The sequence below is a fragment of the Rhinoraja longicauda genome, chromosome 15 (genome assembly GCF_053455715.1).
Source record: "Rhinoraja longicauda isolate Sanriku21f chromosome 15, sRhiLon1.1, whole genome shotgun sequence".
NCBI classification, from domain to species: Eukaryota; Metazoa; Chordata; class Chondrichthyes; order Rajiformes; family Arhynchobatidae; genus Rhinoraja; species Rhinoraja longicauda.
Genome location: NC_135967.1, coordinates 44,737,460 through 44,760,085, shown reverse-complemented (window position 1 = coordinate 44,760,085; position 22,626 = coordinate 44,737,460). Strand labels below are relative to the sequence as shown.

General features: G+C 45.6%; 1 protein-coding gene across 1 annotated transcript in view; it reads left to right on the top strand.

The window, feature by feature from the left end:
• Window positions 1-386: 386 nt before the first annotated feature.
• alg13 (ALG13 UDP-N-acetylglucosaminyltransferase subunit) overlaps window positions 387-22,626 on the top strand; it is a 61,832-nt gene continuing 39,592 nt past the window's right edge. The window contains 12 exon segments of the mRNA XM_078411857.1: window positions 387-1,271; window positions 4,709-4,871; window positions 5,591-5,729; window positions 7,681-7,800; window positions 9,533-9,587; window positions 13,825-14,001; window positions 14,232-14,315; window positions 15,484-15,534; window positions 16,591-16,637; window positions 18,536-18,608; window positions 21,082-21,163; window positions 22,255-22,414. Coding sequence (XP_078267983.1) covers window positions 1,191-1,271; window positions 4,709-4,871; window positions 5,591-5,729; window positions 7,681-7,800; window positions 9,533-9,587; window positions 13,825-14,001; window positions 14,232-14,315; window positions 15,484-15,534; window positions 16,591-16,637; window positions 18,536-18,608; window positions 21,082-21,163; window positions 22,255-22,414 — 1,232 coding nt within the window. The 5' untranslated portion in view covers window positions 387-1,190.

Genomic DNA, 22,626 nt, shown 5'->3' with positions numbered 1-22,626 from the left:
TATTATTGTCTATAATTTATTATATATTATCCATGTGTATCGTTGCGTTTGTAGGTTTGTAATGCTGCTGCAAAGAATCATATTATGTGTAGGAAGGAAATGCAGATGCTGGTTCAAACCGAAGATATATTGCAATATTGATTATTTATTTATCTTCAAGCCCTAGTTAAATAACATTGTTTTTAAATTGTGTCCTGTGCTTTTATGTTAGTATATTATGCACCAATGGAGTGGCAATAATAATTTTGTCGTATGCAGTGCTTTCAACGACAAATAAAAGCATTCATTCAAGATAGATAGATAGATTAAAAAATGCTGGAGTAACTCAGCGGGATAGGCAGGATCTCTGGAGAGAAGGAATGGGTGACGTTTCGGTTCGAGACCCTCCTTCGAGACTGAGTTAGGGGGAGAGGGAAACTAGAGATATAGAAACATAGAAAATAGCCAGCACCGCCAGCAGATAGAAACATATGCCAGCACCGCCATTCAATATGATCATGGCTGATCATCCAAAATCAGGACCCCGTTCCGGCTGTCTCTCCATAATATCCCTTGAATCCGTCATCCCTTGACATGGAGAGAGATATAGAACCAATAAATGAAAGATATGCCAAAAAAGTAACGATGATGGTAAAGGAAACAGGTCGTTGTCAGCGGGCCAGGCAGCATCTCTGGAGGGAAGGGATGGGTGTTTTTTTTCGGGTCGAGACCCTTCTTCAGACTAGTGTAAGAAAATAACTGCAGATGCTGGTACAAATCGAAGGTATTTATTTCACAAAATGCTGGAGTAACTCAGCAGGTCAGGCAGCATCTCTGGAGAGAAGGAATGGGTGATTCTTTTCGGGGTCAAGACCCTTCTTCAGACTGATCCTTCATTGTTGTGCAGCATTTTGTGTCCATCTTCGGTTTTAAGCAGCATCTGCAGTACATTGCTCCACAATTCATTCATTCATTCATTCATTGTTAGCTGTGGTTTAAATCCTGTTGACTTGACGATTGGACCAGTTTGCATCGTGTGTGTGAGTGTGAGTTACTTAAACTCCACTCTGCAACCCGTCTCTCCCTCCCTCCCTCCCTCCCTCTCTCTGCCCACTCCGGCTCAGCCGCCGCTCGGCCCGTCCCCGCCCTGCCCGCCCACCCTGCCACCCTGCCTGCCTGCTCGCTGTCGCCGCCGCCGCCGCGCCGGGAGGATGGAGTCGGCGTTCGTCACGGTGGGCACCACGAGTTTCGACGATCTGGTGGAGGAGATCTCCTCCGAGAGGGCAGTGAAGGTGAGTTACCGCCGCGGTGGGGACGGGGACGGAGCAGGGCCGCCGCCATTACACCCGGGGAGGGAGAGGGAGGGGGGGGCGCCATTGCCGCAAAGCCAGGAGGGAGGGACGGGGACGGGGCCGGGGCCGGGGCAGCCGCTGGTGGGGGGAGAGACGGTAGACAAGTTACTGTGAGGGGGGGAGAGAGGAGACGGGGCCGCCATTGCCGCAGAGAGAGAGAGAGAGAGATGGGAGAGGCCGCGGCCGCCACTGACCCGCCGCCGGGAGGGAGGACAGGGGAATGTGAGGAGTTAGTGAGCGAGATGCGGCCGCCATTGTCACAGAGGGAGGGAGAGGCCGCCACTGGCCCGCCGGTAGGGTGGACAGGGGACTGTGAGGGAGGCGGAGAGACAGGGCCGCTGCTGCTACATGGCAACGGCCGGGTGGGGGCGCTGCTGCCGCCGCTGCTACATGGCAACGGCCGGGTGGGGGCGCTGCTGCCGCCGCTGCTACATGGCAACGGCTGGGTGGGGGCGCTGCTGCCGCTCCGTGGCAACGGCCGGGTGGGGGAGCTGCTGCCCCCTGGCAACGGCCAGGTGGGGGTGCTGCCGCTCCCTGGCAACGGCCGGGTGGGGGCGCCACTGTGTCGCCTGGCAACAGCCGGGTGGGGGCGCCATTGTGTCGCCTGGCAACGGCCGGGTGAGGGAGCTGCCGCTCCCTGGCAACGGCTGGGTGGGGGCGCCATTGTGTCGCCTGGCAACGGCCGGGTGGGGGCGCTGCCGCTCCCTGGCAACGGCCGGGTGGGGGCGCCACTGTGTCGCCTGGCAACAGCCGGGTGGGGGCGCCACCATGTCGCCTGGCAACGGCCGGATGGGGGTGCTGCTGCTGCCTGGCAACGGCCGGGTGGGGGCGCTGCTGTTTCCCTGGCAACGGCCGGGTGGGGGCGCCACCGTGTCGCCTGGCAACGGCTGGGTGGGGGCGCCACCGCTTGGATCTTGTGGTTATTACTTCCGAAGAGTCCACCAGGGACTACACTGGAAGGAACAGTTTTTACATTTACTAGGGACAATTTACATTTACCAAGCCAATTAACCTACAAACCTGCACGTCTTTGGAGTGTGGGAGAAAACCGAAGCACCCAGAGAAAACCCATGCAGATCATGGGGAGAATGTACAAACCAAAGATACTAGAGGAACAAGATAGACCACTCGACCCTAAAAACCGTAGTATGTCACGGCGCCATTTTAGTAGGCAGAAACTTGCAAAAACATTTTAAAAGAAAAATGACAAAAATCTGTGAATTGATAGATGAGATATATTCTGCATTTTAATGGTATAAAATGCAGAATATTATGCAGGTATAAAATGCAGACTATCCCAGAGTGGAACATCCTTGCCGACACCACCAGATGTGCACCAACCTTGTCACTCTTCAAGTCACAGCTCGACAACTTGGACGTAGATCATCTCACCAAACATGCCCAAGTAAAAATCTAAATAACCCTTTTGCAACCAGTACCCACGCGAGCTAAACCTGCACGAGATAGCCCAGCTGTTGACGGTTGTGTAGTAGAAAGCAGAAAAAGCAGGCCGGGTGGGGGCACTGCAGCTGCCGCCTGACACACACATATATATATATATATATATACACACATACATACACACACATACTCAAAAAAACAAACAATAGTGCAATAATAATAATAAGTCTATTGAAGTTCAGAGCTTATTTGAGGTTGTGGTGTTTAATAGCCTGATGGCTGTAGGGAAGAAGCTGTTCCTGAACCTGGATGTTACAGTTTTCAGGCTCCTGTACCTTCTTCCTGATGGCATGGGTGAAATGAGTCGGGATTGTAGTAGGACATCTGTCTGAGGAAGAAAGGGGTCTCGACCTGAAACGTCGCCCTTTCCTCCTCTCCACAGACGCTGCCCTGCTCCGCTGAGTTACTCCAGAGCTTTGTGCCTACCTTTAGTAGAATATTTTAGTTTTAGTTTATTGTCACGTGCACTGAGGTGCAGTGAAAAGCTTTGTGGTCGCACGCTATCCAGTCAGCAGAAAATGCAATGCACAATTACAATCGAGCTGTCCACAGTGTACAGATACATGATAAAGGGAATACAGTCTAGTACAAGGTAAAGCCAGCAAAGTCCAATCAAGGATAGTCCGAGGGTCACCAATGAGGTAGATAGTACTTCAGCACTGCTCTCTGGTTGCTGGTAGGTTGATTCAGTTGCCTGATAACAGCTGGGGAAAAAACTGTCCCTGAATCTGGAGGTGTGTGTTTTCACGCTTCTGTACCTCTTGTAGCATGGGAGAGGGACAAATTCACCTTTATCCATTCAGCCATAGTTCCTCCAAGAGTGGCTAATGTGTCAGAAGGTACAGAAACGTTCCTGCAGAACAAACACAAATTGGGAAAAGATTCTAAAGTATGGCCTACAAAAGGAAATTAAGCATTTTAATAGATCCAAACAGGTGTCATATATAAAGTTACTGTAAAGGTCAATAGAAAATGGACAATAGACAATAGGTGCAGGAGCCCTTCGAGCCAGCACCACCATTCAATATGATGATTGGCTGATCATTCTCAATCAGTACCCCGTTCCTGCCTTCTCCCCATACCCCTTGACTCTGCTATCGTTAAGAGCTCTATCTAGCTCTCTCTTGAAAGCATCCAGAAAATTGGCCTCCACTGCCCTCTGAGGCAGAATTACACAGATTTACAACTCTGTCAGTATTTAGAGTTAAGCACAATTAAGCCAAGAGACTAAGAAAGGAAGATAGACACAAAATGCTGGACTCAGTGGGACAGGCAACATCTCCGGAGAGAAGGAATGGATGAAGTTTTGGGTCGAGAACCTTCTTCAGACCCGAAACGTCACCCTTTCCTTATTTTCAGAGATGCTGCTTGCCCCGCTGAGTTACTCCAGCATTTTGTGTCTGTCCGGTGTAAACCAGCATTTACGGTTCCTTCCCGCACAGACGAAGATAGGAAAAAATTGTTAAAGTAAATTTGCAAGGAACATGAATGCGATTCATTCTTCAGTTCCCGGTTCATATGTCCATTAATCCGCTCTCTCTTGACTCAACAATGCTGCTAGATAGACACAAAGTGCTGGAGTAACTCACTGGTTAGGCAACATTTCTGGAGAGAAAGAATGGGTGACATTCATTTATTCATTCATTCATTCGTGATAGGTGGAGATGGGACTAAGTCTGGCGTAGACTCGGTGGGCTGAAGGGCCTGCTTCCATGCTGTATCTAAACTAAACTGCAGGGTCTGAAGAAGGGTCTTGACCCGAAACATCACCTATTCCTCTCCAGAGATGCTGTCTAGCCTGCTGAGTTACTCCAGCATTTTGTGTCTGCCTTCAGTGTAAGTTTGGCTTGTTTCTGTTTCCCATCCTGTTCAGATTTGTTAGCTAGCTATCTTCATTGTTTATTATTTATCCTTAGATTCTTAAAGACCTGGGCTACAGAAAGCTTATTCTTCAGATTGGCCGTGGATTTGTTGAGCCAAAACCTTCAGTTGGAACAGACTTTACAGTTGAAGTTTATCGGTTCAAAGACACCATAGCAGATGACATTCGGAACGCTGCTCTTGTTATTAGTCATGCTGGTACGTATGGCACCTTAAGTGATGAAACGTTCGTCTCTTGGGGCGGCACCATGGCGCAACGATAGAGTTGCTGCCTTATAGCGCTTTCAGCGCTGGAGACCCGGGTTCGATACTGACTACGGGTGCTGTCTTTACCAAGTTTGTACGTTCTCACGCAGGTCAACTCAATGGTAGAGTTGCTGGCTCACAGCAACCTGTGACAAACCTGCACGTCTTTGGAGTGTTGGAGGAAACCGGAGCACCCGGAGAAAACCCACGCAGGTCATGGGGAGAACGTACAAACTCCGTACAGACGGCACCCGTAGTCAGGATCGAACCTGGGTCTCCGGTGCTGTGAGCCAGCAACTCTACCACCGCGCCACCATGCCATTCATGTGTAAGATCAGAAACAAATCAGCCAGTTTAAAAACCACAATCGCCTCTGATTAGTTACTTTGTTTATTGGTGAATAAAACTCGATCTCTGTTTTGTACCAAATTTTAACTGCAGTTATAATTGTAGGGAAAGGATTTGGCACTATTGTCATAAAACCTATTGCTCATTAGTTAATATATTTATGATCTTGTCTGCTGCCTCGATTATATTATCACTGGTTACACATCAAGTGTTAATACGGTACTTCCAGCAGATGGGTTGTTTCTCTCCTGAGAATGCTGTGGAGTGTGAAATAAGTTCCTTTGGATTGATTTTTATGGTGGTGTGATTGTTCCCTCCTACAGGTGCTGGAAGTTGTCTTGAAATCCTTGAAGCAGGGAAGCCCCTCATAGTTGTTATTAATGAGAAGTTGATGAACAATCACCAGTTGGAACTGGCCAAACAGCTACACCGTGATGGACATCTCCTGTACTGTACTTGCAGGTAGAGTCAATCCTCTATAGAACCAAAGGATTTCATGTGATAGGGGCAGAATTAGGCCATTCGGCCCATCAATCCTACTACGCTATTCAATCATGGCTGATCTATCTCTCCTCCCTAACCCCATTCTCCTGCCTTGTACTAATCAAGAATCTACCAATCTCTGCCATAAAAATACCCATTGACTTGGCCTCCACATCCTTCTGTGGCATTGAATTCCACAGATTCACCACCCTCGCACTAAATAAATTCCTCCTCATCTCCTTCCTCAAAGATCATCCTTTAATTCTGAGGCTACGACCTCTGGTCCTAGACTCTTCCACTGGTGGATACATCCTCTCCACATCCACTCTATCCAGGCCATTCACTATTTGGTAAGATTTAATGAAGTCCCCCCCTCTTCTAATCACAGGGTGGCACAATGGCACAGCGGTAGAGTTGTTGCCTTTCAGCGCCAGAGACTCGGGTTCGAACCTGACGACGGGCGCTGTCTGTACAGAGTTTGTACGTTCTCCTTGTGACCGCGTGGGTTTTCTCCAGGGGCTCCAGATTCCTTCCACACTCCAAAGACGTGTTGGTTTGTAAGTTAATTGGCTTCTGTAAATTGTCCCCAGGATGTACGATAGAACCAGTATAATAAGGGCGATCATTGGTCTCCTCATTTCCTTCCCAAAAGAACGTCCTTTAATTCTGTGGAAACAAAAAAGCCTTACGCTGTACTTTTCGGTACATGTGACAATAAATAAACTAAACTAAACTAAGCATGGATAGGTGACGTTTAAGTTGGGGACTCTTCATCAGACTAATTGTAAGGAGGAAACAGCTGGAAAAGAGGTGGAGCGGGATAAAGCCTGGCAAGCGATAGGTGGATACAGGTGTGGGGGGTTTGAAAGGCAAATGAGTGGACAAAGGCACTCACAGCGCCAGAGACCCGGGTTCGATCCCGACTATGGGTGCTCATCCATACAGTTTGTACGTTCTCCCCGTGACCTGCGTGGGTTTTCTCCGAGATCTTGGGTTTTTTCCCCACACTCCAAAGACGTTCAGGTTTGCAGGTTAATTGGTAAGGTATAAAAATGTAAAAATTGGCCCTAGTGTAGGATAGTGTCAATGTGCGGGGATCGCTGGTCGGTGCGGACTCGGTGGTCCGAAGGACCCGTTTCCGCGCTGTATCTATAAACAAATCATAAAGGTTTCCTTTGAAAACTCTTGGTTTTGTCTAATACCACATCTAAATATTTTTTTTTCAGCATGCCAAAGATGAAAAGTAAACACAAGGCTGTAAGATGAGGAGAGAAGTGTGATGCCACGGAATGGGGTGTAGTTGGTAGGGGTGGCGGAAGGGGGGCAGGGTAGGGAGTGGAATGGGTGCACTTGTGGGTTGGTTACAAGGAAGAGAAGGGGGGGCTGGGTCGTAACCCCACTTTTCTCTCCCCCCCCACTACAATCAGTCCGAAGAAGGACCAATGCCACGAGCGGTTTACATTCCTGAAAAGCCCACACGTAATTCAAAAACTCGCAAATTAAACAGATATGTTTCAAAACCAGTCGTAAATTTGAGCACCATTATTTTTTAAACTACAGCAAATAAATTAGGTTTTGGCATTAGTTAGACAAGCGCATTATTTCAAAAACGCGAAAGCAAAAAACGCCTGAGACACAGAGTTGCCTGTACTGTACCTGCAATTTCTCAATCTTCCCTTTATGATTTTGTCAATGTATAATCAATCACCTTTAACTGTATGGGTTCGTTGATCCAGACATAATGTTCTTTCTGAGAACGTGTCCATTCGATCGGTTACTTTGTAGGCAAAGCATTAATTCAGCTCTGCCAAAAGGTGCCGCTGTGTCTTGGCCCAGTACATTGCAGAGAGATTTTAGGAAGTAGAAATTGTTACTTTGGGTTTCCAATCAGATTATTAACTTTATTTTTGCTTCTTTTTGTTTTCCCCAGCACACTTCGTAAAACATTACAGAAATCAGACTTCAGTTCTTTGAAACCATTTCCTTTGGGGCACCCAGAAAAATTTGCGGCGTTTATGGATCATGTCTTTGGATTTCAATGGCCTAAATAGTTTTTTAAAGAGCAACGAGGCTCTGTTTAGTATCTCCAGAGTACACCGTGGCAACAAACTAGAGAATTTAACCCATCCTATTGAAATAATTTCTGCCATGATATTTTTTGAACGTAATCATGGACAGGGCCAGGGAAGAGTTTGCTCTACAGAAATAAATCAAACACTATTCATTTGTCGACCGTCTGAAGAAGGGTCTTGACCTGAAACGTCACTCATTCCTTCTCTCCAGAGATGCTGCCAGTTCCGCTGAGTTACTCCAGCATTTTGTGTCTACCTTCGGTGTAAACCAGCATCTGCAGTTCCTTCCAACATAAATCAAACACTATTCATTTGCCTTGGACTGTGCAATAAATGTGTTTTCTCAGATTGTTATTTACCGACTTGCATTTCATAATTTGATTCCATATTTATTTCTCTATCTGTTACCTAGTTTAGTTTCGAGATACAGTATGGAATCAGGCACTTCGGCCTACACGGACTAGCGATCACCCGTTCAACCTCGATCCGCTATCTCACTTTCTCATCCCAATAGATTGCTGGCTCAACTAAATACCACTTTGTTTAGTTTAGAAATATAGCATGGCAACAGGCCTTTTGGTCCACAGAGTCCACAGTCCGGGATCACCCGTACACTTGTTCTATCCCACACACCAGGGACAAATTTTGTAGAAGCCAATTGACCTACAAACCTGCACGTCTTTGGGATGTGGGAGGAAACCCTCGTGGTCACAGGGGGAACTTCCAAATTCCACACGGACAGCCCCCTTAGTCGGGATCGAACCTGGGTCTCTGGCGCTGTAAGGCAGCAACTCTACCGCTGCGCCACCGTGCTGCAAAAAAATAAATTATGTCAGCATGTTTGCTCACGTAAAAGATTGTTTTCAATTTAAAAGGTTGACTTACTTCCGACCAAATTGATTTCAATGGTATGCCCTTTTCAGTTACAGATACTCTTTGAACTAAAGATAGTGCTGTAATAGTGAGATTCTTGAATATTTAAGACATTTTGAGAAATGTTTGGAAAGACCAGGCATTAAAATAATTGTTGCGTTTAAAAGTAGATTGAAAACAACTTTCCCTTCGTTGTTGGTAACACGATGTAAATCCACACCAATGGTTCCACTGCACAGTGGCAAAGTAAAATGGCTCATCATTTCTAAAGTTCAATATACATCCTGACAAGCACACAAATCCAAAACAAGTGTTCACCACTCACCAGAGCCTGGGTCTGACCCAAGCCTTAACCCCTGCCGGTTTTTTATGTCCCTGCCGACCTTCTACCCCCTCTGGGCTTTTTTATTTCCATTGTCTTGCCTTCTCCACTCCTGTTATTCACTCCAATCTCACCCCCTCTGAACGCACAGCAGTAAAAAAAAATCAGTCTGAAATCAATGGATATTTTTAAGGCAAGAGATAGATAGATTCTTGATTAGTACGGGTGTCAGAGGTTAAGGGGAAAAGGCAGGAGAATGGGGTTAGGAGGGAGAGATAGATCAGCCATGATTGAATAGCAGAGTAGACAATGGGCCAAATGGCCTAATTCTGCTCCTAGCCCTTATGAACATGAAGAAGGGACCCGAACCGAAACGTCACCTGTCCATGTTCTCCAGAGGTGCTGCCCGACCGGCCGAGTTATTCCAACACAGCACAGCTGGTATTACCACTCACATCTGCTTCTGAAGCCAAATATTATTTCCTTAATATAATCACTCTGCACTTATGTTCAAGTAAACCTAATCATTTTATATTTGACCTGCTTAATTTGTACCTTGTGATGGTTATGGTGTGAAGTAATGTACTTAATTGTCTCATTGAAAGAATCAAATCTGATATTCATGTCCTTTATAGAACCTTGAAGCTCTTTTGCTGACTATCCTTGATAAATTAACCTTTCATTATAATACTTGTAATAAACATTCATTGATGATATTAGTACAATTGGCCCAGATGATAACAGGTATCAGAATTTTATATATATACTAGACCAAGTGGACCCGTTGGGCCCAAACCTCTCCTGCATTGGTGCAGCACCCTCTCCTCGCCCCTTCCCCTCTCCCCCCTCCCTCCTTCCCCCTCTCCCATCATCCCTCCTCCCCCTTTCCCTCCCCCTCTTACCCTCCACCCTCCTCAACCCCACTTATCCTCCCTCCATCCCTCCCACCCCCCTCCCCCCCTAGGAGATAGATTTAAACTTTAAAACGTGAATAACTTTAAAAATACAACACCGATTTCAATAAAACTACTTGCATTATCACAAAAGGGACGACGGTGAGTAAGGTGGGCCTAAAATTGTCACGCTATCGTGTACCGTTTTGGCTGTAGTTCAATCACAAACAAACAAACAAACAAACAAACGAGAGTTTTAGTATATAGATTTGGAAAAGTTGTCTGGGAATCTTGTATTTCTTTATTTAAAAAAAACATGTTTTCAGACTGTGCTGTAATTTGAAAGGTAAGGTAATTTGAAAGTCTGAAGAAGGGTTCTGACCCAATACGTCGCCTATCCATGTTCTGCAGGGATGCTGACTGACCCACTGAGTTACTCCAGCACATTGTGCCCATCTTTGGTACAAACCAGCATCTGCAGTTCCTTATTATTTCATTATAATTTGAAAGGTATGTTTATTGTGTTGGATATGGTGAAATGAAAATAAATGATCGGCACCTCATATTTCACTTGGGCAGCTTACAACCCAGCGGTATCAATATTGATTTCTCGAACTTCAAGTACCCTTGCACCCCCTCTCTCTGTCCCTCCCCCACCCAAGTCGTTGAACTAGGTTCAAAATCGTCTTGTTGAGTCTCATTGTCGGCAACTCGTTTTCACCTAGCCCACAGCTTACAATGGCCTGTTCCCATTATCATGCATAACTTTTTTGCACATCTTTCATTTATTTGTTCCGTATCTCTCTACGTCACCATCTGTATCTCTCGTTTCCCTCTCCCCTGACTCTCAGTCTGAAGAAGGGTCTCGATTCGATACGTCACCTCTTCTTTTTCTCCAGAGATGCTGCCTGTCCCGCTGAGTTACTCCAGCTTTTTAGACAATAGACAATAGGTGAAGGAGTAGGCTATTCGGCCCTTAGAGCCAGCACCACCATTCAATGTGATCATGGCTGATCATTCTCAATCAGTACCCCGTTCCTGCTTTCTCCCCATACCCCCTTTTTGCATCAACCTTCAAGAGAAAAAAGCCAATTCCTTTGCAACATAGAGATAACAGTGCAGAAAAAGACACTTCGGCTCACCAAGGTCGCACCGACCAGCGATCCCCGCACACCGACACTACCCTCCACACACTAGGGACAATTTACATTTACATTTACAGCAAGTCAATTAACCTGCAAACCTGCACGTCTTTGGAGTGTGGGAGGAAACCGGAGCACCTGGATAAAACCCAGGCAGGTCACGGGGAGAACGTACAAACTCCATACAGACAGCGCCCGTATCAGGATCGAAGCCGGGCCTCTGGCGCCGTAAGGCAGCAACCCTACCACTGAACCAGCATGCCATGAATTTAAAAGAGAGTTAGATAGAGCTCTAGGGGCTAGTGGAATCAAGGGATATGAGGAGAAGGCAGGCACGGGTTACTGATTGTGGATGATCAGCCATGATCACAATGAATAGCGGTGCTGGCTCGAAGGGCCAAATGGCCTCCTCCTGCACCTTGTTTCTATGTGCGACACTTGTCTGGTGGGAACATGGGAGAGATTTGGGTGTTTGCATTCGATTTTTAAACCTACGTGTGTTTCTGTGGGGAAAAGCCTACATTTCGACTATAAGTTTCACTAAATGAAAACACCAATATATCTCTTACAATTAACCTTTAGTTATGAAAATAAAAAATATGAAGAAAAATTAGAATGTTCCACTGAGATAGTTTGAAGATGAAGGAAAACCGGTATGATAAACACTGAAGTTAGTTTTGTTTATTGTCACTTGTGCTGAGGTACAGTGAAAAGCTTTTTTGTTGCGTTCTATCCAGTCAATTAAAAGACTGTACATGAATATTTCGCTTGGGCAGCTTACAGCCCAGTGGTATGAATACTGATTTCTCTAACTTCAGGTAGCATCGGCATTCCCTCTCTCTCTATCCCTCCCCCACCCAAGTCGCACCAGCTTCTCGTTTGCACCCAACACCTTTCACCGTCCGGCGCGGCCTGAAATAGGCCGCGGGATTTTCTCCGCCCGGCCACGACCGCCCCGACGTGCAGCCGGATCGCGGGGCTTGGATCGGCCCGCTGCGGACCTTTCACCGTCCGGCACGGCCTGGAACATGGCAACTTCAACAACCTGACCGCGGGAGAAGACGGCAGGGGAAGAGAAAAGACATTCTGGCCTTCCATCACAGTGAGGAGGTGACTGGAGGAGACTCACTGTGATGGATGTTTCTTTTTTTTTTGTGTTGGTTTGTGATTGTGTATGAAATTGCTTATTTTTATTGCTCTATTGCTGGACTGTGGGTGACCTTTCATTTCACTGCACATCTTGTATGTGTATGTGACAAATAAACTTGGCTTGACTTGAACAATGGCCTGTTTCCTTTATCTTCGAAACATTTTTGCATATCTTTCATTCATTGTTCTTTATCTCTCCACATCATCGTCTATATCTCACCTTTCTCTTATCCCTAACCAGTCAGAAGAAGGGTCTCGACCCAAAAAGTCACCCATTCCTTCTCTCCAGAGATGCTGAGTTACTCCAGCTTTTTGTGTCTATCTTTGTTTTAAACCAGCATCTGGAGTTCCTTCCTCCAGATTACAATCAAGCCGATTGCACTCCCAGTCAATCACTGTTCAAGTTATTTGACCATCCTCAACATTGCAGCTGAACTCAATAGCATCACATTCCTTCAGCAATTACTGAATGGAAATTGAGTCTAGTCCTATTAAATTCAAAAGGATTAAGATTAATCGAAGGTATCACAAAATGCTGGAGTAACTCAGCAGGTCAGGCAGCATCTAGGAGAGAGGGAATGGGTGACATTTCGGGTCGAGACCCTTCTTCAGATTAATCAATTAATCAATTAATTCTTCGGATTAATCAAAGCATCTTGACTGCAATTAGATTAATTAGAAAGTGAATCTGGGAACTTTTCATCGAAATGGAATATTGCAACACGTTCAGTGCAAGACTATTGGAAGCTTTATTGTGATTGTTTCAGGATGCCCATTCCTATCAACAGTTTAATCTTGCTCTTTAATGAACGTACCAGCCAGCAGACAGCTTGAAAAAAAAAAACGTGCTGGATAATCCTTGCAGTGCAAGAACTTGTTTTTTGTTTGTAAATAAAAAAAACGAGAAAAGTGAATCCTATTGTTTTATAAATATTAAAGGAGTATTGTCTTAATTTGAGCGGTAACGTTTGATCTGCATGGCGTTTACAGACCTGTAAGAATCTAATCGTCTCTGTCGCTGCACATGAAATTGAAACACTCCTGACAGCAGCCCATAACATCAATTGCATTGTGTCCTGCTAATTGATCTTGTCCTGATTCAATTCAACACCCCCACCCACACCCCCACCCACACCAACACCCCCATCCACACCAACACCCCCACCAACACCCCCACCCAACCTCCCCAACAAATAAATCCACTTTTTGGTTAACTACCAGATTCACATTTCCTGCCATTTAGCATTGAAATACATTTGATTCATGAATTGAAACGAAAAGCGAGATAAAGGGTAGTTTGTAGAGTTTTGGCTAACATTTTTTTTTTACAGCCTACAGTGTACGTATGTGTGTGTGTTTGTTTGTTTGTTGGGTGGGGAGGTGGTGAGCAAGCAATAGATTGTACAGGGTGGGAAAGATGGGTCTCTCTCTCTCTCTCTCTCTATTAGTAATTAGGCAGATGTGATACACCTGGCGTCGCTTGGTCGACTAAGAGCGTCGTTGGAACAGTCCATAGCCTTCAAGCAGAGCTGGGCAGGAGACACACAACATTATTCCTCCACTGGGGTTCCTGCGTTGGTCAAGTGCAGTGCAGAGTTTTTTTTTTAAACTTATTTTTTTAAGGAAGAGCATGGTCCTACCCTATGGCGGGGTAAAGAAATGCAACAGGGGGTCAGGAAGTACTTTGGGCAGAAGTGTCTGAGTGAAGTGACCATGGACGAGTATCTGAGCAGCCAGGGACTCTACCGCAAGCTCACCGCCAAGGATGGCTCCTGTCTCTTCAGGGCAGTCTCTGAGCAGGTAACTCCACAGCCAAAGCTCCCACCCTCTGCTGTCCGACCTTTAAAATGGGACTAACATGTAAAATATTCAACAAAAATCAGCAACGTGCTGCTGGTACACTTGTGTCGGTGTCGTTGTTTGACTTGATTTGGCAAAACGTTCAATATTTACTTTTTACGTCGTGTTGAAGGCCAGACGTTGACTTTTTGTTTTCTTCAATAACAATCTAAATGTTTTCCCTTTGGCAGCTGTTTCTGACACAAATCCATCACTTGGAGATCAGAAAAACCTGCGTTACCTACATGAGAGTGAACCACCGCAAATTTGAGACCGTGAGTATTTGTTGACTATTCTATGTGTTTAAAGTGTTGGATGCTAATTTTTTTGTAAATGCTACAGAAAATACGAGTCACTGTCCAGATGGGTGGCTAAATTCTGATGTGTGTCTATTCTGAGCAAAGAATATTTTGCTCTTTTTGATGTGCTTATAGAAACACAGCAAGGAAACAGGCCCCTCAGCTCATGCTAACCATTGATCAACTAGTTCTGTTATCCTATTTTCTGATCCACTTCCTGCATTACGGGCACTTAAAAAAACAAAAGGCCAAATAAAACTACAAACTAACATGTCTTTCGAATGTGGGAAGAGGCCAGAGCAACTGGAGGAAACCCATGCAGTCACAGGCAGAGTTGTCAAGTCACAAAGTATGGAAACAGGCTCTTTGGCGCAAGCTGACCACACTGACCAACATGTCCCATCTACACTAGTCCCACCTACCTGCGTTTGGTGCACATCCTTCTAAACCTGTCCTATGCTCAAATGTTTCTTGGCGCACATCCCTCTAAACCTGTCCTATCTACGTACATGTTCAAATGTTTCTTGAACGTTGTGATAAAACCTGCCTCAACTACCTCCTCCGGCAGCTCGTTCCATAAACCTAACACCCCTTTGTGTGTGTGTGTGTGTAAAAAAAAAAAAAAGTTGCCCCTCGGGTTCTTGTTTAATTCTCCCCCCCCCCACCTTAGATACGTATTCAGGAGCTTGCAAACTCCCAACAGAGAGCACCCGAAGTCAGGATTGAACCAGGGTCCACGGTGCTGAGGGGACATCAGCTCCACCTGCTGCGCCACTGTGCTGCCCACCTTTATTTTTAAATAAGTTCCTGTGCTCCTGACACTCCCAAAGGTTTGGTCCTGGGTAGTTTTGTCTGGATTAAAGGAGGTGTCGGACTGCCGGTTCCTAGAGAATCGTAGGTTGACTTGGATGTACACTGGCGGAGTGCAGGTAAGGCTGCTGGACTCACCAAAATCACCAAAATGATAAACCTCTCCACAAACTGTCACTTCCGAACGGCAAAATTGTTAACGAAATATAAATCGGTTGGAAAATTGTATGTAAAATTGGAAGTTGCTTTATAATCTGTAGAATTGATTGGTACATTTTGTTGCATTTTCCCCCAAAATATGGCAGAAATGTTAACTTTTTTTTTCTTTTCTCAGTTAATTGATGGTTCTTATGATAAGCGCATGGAGCGTTTGGCTGACCCCAAGGTACGTACATGTTCCTCGCCCGTTACCTCAGTGATGAGCTTCAGATGCCCTGGTGTCAAGAGAGAGCTAGATAGAGCTCTTAAGGATAGTGGAGTCGGGGGGTATGGGGAGAAGGCAGGAACGGGGTACTGATTGAGAATGATCAGCCATGATCACATTGAATGGTGGTGCTGGCTCGAGGGGCTGAATGGCCTCCTCCTGCACCTATTGTCCATTGTCTGTGGGTAGTCCCTCTGCAGGATTCTGCACAAGTATTTGACCTATAGGGGGAGGTCGGGCAGGCTGGGACTCTATTCATTGGAGCGCAGGAGGATGCTCCAATGCGTATTCCGTATACGCATACACACATGCGTTACCTACATGAGAGTGAACCACTGCAAATTTGAGACCGTGAGTATTTGTTAACTATTCTATGTGTTTAAAGTGTTGGATGCTAATTTTTGTAAATGCTACAGAAAATACGAGTCACCGGATGAAATTGTAGAGGTGTACAAAATCGGGAGAGGAATAGATCGGGTAGATCACAGAGTCTCTTGCCCAGAGTAGGGGAGTCAAGAACCAGGGGACATGGGTTCAAGGTGAAGGGGAAAAGATTTAATTGGGATTTGAGCGGTAACCTTTTCACACGAAGGGATGTGGGTGTATAGAACGAGCTGCCAGAGGAGGTAGTTGAGGCAGGGTCTATCCTAACATTTATGAAACAGTTAGACAGGTACATGGATAGGCAGGTTTGGAGGGATGTGGACCAAGCACAGGCAGGTGGGACTAGTGTAGCTGGGACATGTTGACCTGTGTGTGTGGGCAAGTTGGGCCGATGGCCTGTTTCCACGCTGTAAAACTCTGTGGCTCTCTCTCTCTCTCACTGGGAGAGAGATGCAGTAGTAAAGATTTCTTTTAAAGAGTTCAAAAAATGTACGTTTATAAAACGCAGTCTCGCCTTGTCCAAAATAAACTTCAGATATCTTGTCGATCAATATATTCCAAACATTTTTTTGTATAAACTTGGAGTTTCTTTTTTTTTTAGTTTGCTTTCAAATTTTGTGCGGTGTTTTGCAGGAATGGGCCGGTATCCTGGAGATGAATGCTCTCTCTCTGATGTACAAGTAAGTGTGGGGGGGGGGGGGGAATAAGGAGAAAAACAGGCGCGTGTGTGGTTAGAAAGATGCAGGCACCAAGTGAAGAAATGTTTTCCATTAAAGATGATTGACTGGAACAATTCCAGGATGCTCAAGGGAGGGAGTTTCTGGTTAAATGTAGTGCACCTCCACTTAATCAGAAGCCACTGATCAGTAAATGGCCTAGTGCATGTGACTTATGCCCTGCTTCAGTGGATATTTTACTTATGTATGACCTTTTGATGACGTTGCAGTTGAACATGGTTTGCCGCCTGTGAAGGCATAAAGTGCTGGAGTATCTCAGCGGGTCAGGCAGCATCTTTGGAAGGAATAGATGGGCATTGTTTTGGGTTGGGACCCTTCTCTAGACTGATTAGTGTGGGGGTGGGGAAAAAGCTGGAAAAGAGGTGGTGGGGGAGGTGGGGGGGGGGAAGGTCAGAACAAAGCCTGGCAAATGATGGGTGGATAGACACAAAGTGCTGGAGTAACGTCAGGCAACATCTCTGGAGAACATGGATAGGTGACCTATTGGGTTGGGACCCTTCTTCAGACTTAGTCTCCAGAGATCACTAAGTCTGATCTCTGGACAACATGGATAGGTGATGTTCCTGACCTGAAACATCACCTATCCATGTTCTCCAGAGATGCTGCATGACCTGCTGAGTTACTCCAGCACTTTATGTCTATCTTTGGTATAAACAGGCATCTGCAGTTCCCTTCTACACAAATGATGGGTGGATACATTTTGGAGGTTGGGGGGGGGGGGGGTGGTCTATGAGCAGATGGGTGGAGTCAATGAATAAAGGGAGATGGTGTGAAGGAGACGATGGTCTTGTATAAGGAGAGACGTGAAATGTCCATGCCCTCCAGAGATGCTGTCAGAGCTGCTGAGATACTCCAGGAGTGTCTTTTTGAGTGAAATGTAAAGACCAGGGAGGATATAGTTGGGTGGGGTGGGAGTGAGAAGAGTGGTGGGATAGTGGTAGAAATTAATGTGTAATGGTGTGGGTGGGTAGGGGATATTGTTGGTAGGGGATATTAGTATCTTATTAATCCATAACATGCTATGTCAATGAAATCTTCTTGTAATTTTGAATGTTTATTCAGTTTCGATCTTATTTCTGTTTGACATTATAAGTCTACCAGCCAAGATGCCCAACAGGCCTTACACTGCATATGTCTCGTGCATGTCATTCTTCCAATGAATATCTACCATTTCCTTTTTCTAAATGGTTCCAAACTATTTATTCAACTACTGCACTGGTTATTTCCATTAGTGTGCTAACGTGTATTTCGGATTTTGAAAGGGACTTTTATTTTTTCTGTAGTGAAATCAGTTTCTCTGAATTCTATCCAACGTGGCCAAAAACTCTGTTTGGTCTCTCTTCCTATTTCTCGAGGTACTGAATGGCAGAGAAAGACTGAAGAATTTAGGGGAAAGGATTTGGGGATAGCTTAGCAAATAGACAATAGATGCAGATGCAGTCCATTCATCCCTTTGAGCCAGCACCGCCATTCAATGTGATCATGGCTGATCATCCACAATCAGTACCCCGTTCCTGCCTTCTCCCCATATCCCCTGACTCCGCCATCATTAAGAGCTCTATCTAGCTCTCTCTTAATCATCCAGAGAATTGGCCTCCACTGCCTTCTGAGGCAGAGAATTCCACAGATTTACAACACTCTAAGTGAAAATGTTTTTCCTCATCTCCGTTCTAAATGGCCTACTCATTATTCTTAAACTGGCCCCTAGTTCAATAATGTATGGTATTGGATTAGTTTGTGATAGCAAAATGCTTGATGTAATGTTTTGCGATGAAAGAAACATTTGGAATTACTTTTATCTTTATCTGCTTTTTTTTTTCCCCACCCCACCAAATATCTAGTTGTGATTTTCTCATTTATCGGTACCCTGGAAAACCGCCCACACAAGGCACCAATAATGACTTTGAGAAGAAGGCAAGGAAACCCTTATTTGTTTCTTGTAATGTTGGGATGTATCATGAGGTCTGTGCACTAGAGAACTGATCAAGGTAACAAATCAAAACCTTGAAGCTGGTGGGGATGTTACAGTGCAAAGGTAAAATAGCCACAGGAGAGGGCAGTGGGGTAACTGGCATTCAGAAATTGTAAAAGGGCCCTAATCAAGCTTAACCACGGTGGCGCAGCGGTAGAGTTGCTGCCTTACAGCGAATGCAGCGCCGGAGACCCGGGTTCAATCCCGACTACGGGTGCTGTCTGTACGGAGTTTGTACCTTCTCCCCGTGACCAGCGTGGGTTTTCTCCAGGACCTTCGGTTTCCTCCCACACTCCGAAGACGTGCAGGTTTGTAGGTTAATTGGCTTGGTAAATGTAAAAATTGTCTCTAGTGGGTATAGGATCGTGTTAATGTGCGGAGATCACTGGTCAGTGCGGGCCGAAAGGGCCTGTTTCCGTGCTGTATCTCTAAACTAAACTAGTTAGAGCTGGTGGTACTAATTAATCATCTGATATCTAGTTGTTCAGTAATTGTAGACGCAAAGAACTGCAGATGCTGGTTCGCTACCAAAGATAGGCACAAAGTGCTGGAGTACCGGGCCCTGGTGAGACCGCACCTGGAGTACTGTGTGCAGTTTTGGTCTCCAAATTTGAGGAAGGATATTCTTGCTATGGAGGGCGTGCAGCGTAGGTTCACTAGGTTAATTCCCGGAATGGCGGGACTGTCGTATGTTGAAAGGCTGGAGCGATTGGGCTTGTATACACTGGAATTTAGAAGGATGAGGGGGGATCTTATTGAAACATATAAGATAATTAGGGGATTGGACACATTAGAGGCAGGAAACATGTTCCCAATGTTGGGGGAGTCCAGAACAAGGGGCCACAGTTTAAGAATAAGGGGTAGGCCATTTAGAACGGAGATGAGGAAGAACTTTTTCAGTCAGAGAGTGGTGAAGGTGTGGAATTCTCTGCCTCAGAAGGCAGTGGAGGCCAGTTCGTTGGATGCTTTCAAGAGAGAGCTGGATAGAGCTCTTAAGGATAGCGGAGTGAGGGGGTATGGGGAGAAGGCAGGAACGGGGTACTGATTGAGAGTGATCAGCCATGATCGCATTGAATGGCGGTGCTGGCTCGAAGGGCTGAATGGCCTACTCCTGCACCTATTGTCTATTGTAACTCAGTGGGTCAGGCAGCATCTCTGGAGACCGTGGATAGGTGACATTTCAGGTTTAGTTTAGAGATACAGCACGGAAACAGTCCCTTCAGCCCACTGAGTCCGCACCAACCCAGCGATCTCTGCAGATTAACAAAATCCCACGCACTCTGGGGACAATTCACAATGTTACCAAAGCCAATTAGCCTACAAACCTGTACGTCCTTGGAGGATGGGAGGAAACTGGAGAAAACCCATACAGGTCATAAACTTCGTACAGACAGCACCCGTAGTCAAGATCAAACCTTGGTCACTGACGCTGTAAGGCAGCAACTTTACCGCTGTGCCACCATGCCACTCTAAAAAAACTCTGAAGAAGGGTCCTGACCTGAAACGTCAGGTATTAATTTTTCAGTGCAGATGCATGCGTAACCCGCAGAGTTACTCCAGCACTTTGTGTCTTATCTGTGTCCAGAAATTGTGGTTGGCATCTGCCTCACCAAGGCACGCTTCCATTTAAGCTAGCCTGTCAATAGTTGGTTAAAAATATTCTACCACAATGTAGCACGTTCCTTCAATAAAGCAAATGAGTTGAAGTAATAAAAGGAGTAATATCAAATAGTTCCAAATCTCCCAGTCCAGCACTAGCTGATGATGCAATATAAGAAAATAACTGCAGATGTTGGTACAAATCGAAGGTGTTTATTCACAAAATGCTGGAGTAACTCAGCAGGTCAGGCAGCATCTCAGGAGAGAAGGAATGGGCGACGTTTCGGGTTCGCTTCAGACTGAAGAAGGGTCTCGACCCGAAACGTCGCCCATTCCTTCTCTCCTGAGATGCTACCTGACCTGCTGAGTTACTCCAGCATTTTGTAAATCAATACCTTTGAGCTGATGATGCAAGATTGCCAGGTATCTTTTCCTTGGGTCAGATTGCTACATTCCAAGCACCTTAGCATCTACATTATTTTACATCACTGCTATTAAGTGACGAGATTTGGGACTCGTTTAAATGACGTGGGGCACTTTGATGCCCGAACGCTGTGAAAGGCATCGCAAAATTACAAGTTTTTGTCTGGTCTGTTTCTTAGGGTGGAGGGGTGTGAAATGGAGGGCAAGAGACATTTTAGTGAAATATATCATTTTGTCTGCTTAACAACTTTACTTCAGCATTTTGATACAGAATGAAGGATTAATGTGCTTTCTCTCTTTCTCTCTCTCTCTCTCTCTCTCTCTCTCTCTCTCTCTCTCTCTCTCTCTCTCTCTCTCTCTCTCTCTCTCTCTCTCTCTCTCTCTCCCAACAAGATCTTGCTATGCTGTTCCAGCAATGGTCATTACGACAGTGTCTTCACCAAGCAGTTTCAGAGCCTTGCAGCAGTGTGTCAAGGTATGCTCCTCCTTTGGAATCGCCTGAGATTTCTCTGCTTCTGTTGATTGCTTTGTTGTTCCACTTAGTGATTATCAATGTCACTTCTAATTTGTAACATTTGCTGTCTGAGTGAAGTATTGAAGCCGCAGTTACCTGTGGTGTTCCAATGACAGTTGTTTTAATATTGGCATAAGCCAAATCAACAGTACATAATTAAGACACTGTTGGGTGGCGCAGTGATAGAGTTACTATCTTGCAGTGCCAGGGACCCGCGTTCAATCCTCACTCTAAGGTGCTGGTCAGGCTGCTTTTGGAGGATTGTAAGCAATTTTGGGCCCCATATCTGAGGAAGGATGTGCTAGCCCTGGGAGAGGGTCCCAGAGGAGGTTTACAAGAATTATCCCAGGAATGAGTGGGTTAACCTATGATGAGGGTTTGGCAGCAAGGGGCCTATACTCGCTGGAATTTAGAAGAATGAGAGGGGACCTCATTGAAACATACCTAATAGCGAAAGGCATGGATAGAGAGGGTATTTCCACTAGTGGGAGAGTCTAGGACTGGAGGTTATAGCCTCTGAATTAAAGGACGCTCCTTCAGGAAGGAGATGAGAAGGAATTTCTTTAGTCAGAGGGTGGTGAATCTGTGTAACTCTTTGCCACAGAAGGCTGTGGAGGCCAAGTCAATGGATATTTTTAAAGCAGAGACAAATGGATTCATGATTAGTACTGGTGTCGGGGTTATGGGAAGAAGGAGGAGAATGGGAATAGGAGGGAGAGGTAGATCATGGAAAGATTTCAGTGAGAAAATCAAAAGTGGAGATCAGGCAGAATAACTTCCAGAGTTTCAGCCCACTGTTTCGTTTTGGCAAACGGTGACTGCTCTGGACAATTCTAATGACAAAAGAACCGAATATACATTAAATAGATCTTTGGTTTCCTCCGCCAAAGAAGTACAGGTTTGTAGGTTAATAGGCTCGGCATAAATGTAAAATTGTCCCTAGTGTGTGGTAGGATAGTGTTAGTGTGCGGGGATCGCAGGTCGGCGTGGACTCGGCTTCCTCGTTGTATCTCTGCTCTAAACTAAAATGATTGGAATGTGTTTCATTTCAGCGGTGGTGTACGAGATGCTGTACAGAGACGTGTTTGAGGTGGATGAGGAAGAGCTTCGAGCTGCGGTGGAACTGTTCCGCAGTCACAGCAAGAAGACCAGGCGCGGCAGTACGTCCCAAGCAAACGACGAAGCTGAACATCTTCCTGAAAAGGCAGTGCGGTATGTGTCTGGTTCTATGGTTATGCCATGGATTTTGGGGCAGTCCGATTTGTGAGCAGGGAGGTTTGCTGTTCCAGTCAAAAGTCTGTAGCCTCCTTTTGCTCCGGTATTTTATTTTATTCTTCACATGTTTAAACTCGTGTTTTTTATTCTTAATTGTTTACTGCATGTCGTGTTGTTACTTGCGAGCAAAGCACCACGGCAAATTCCTT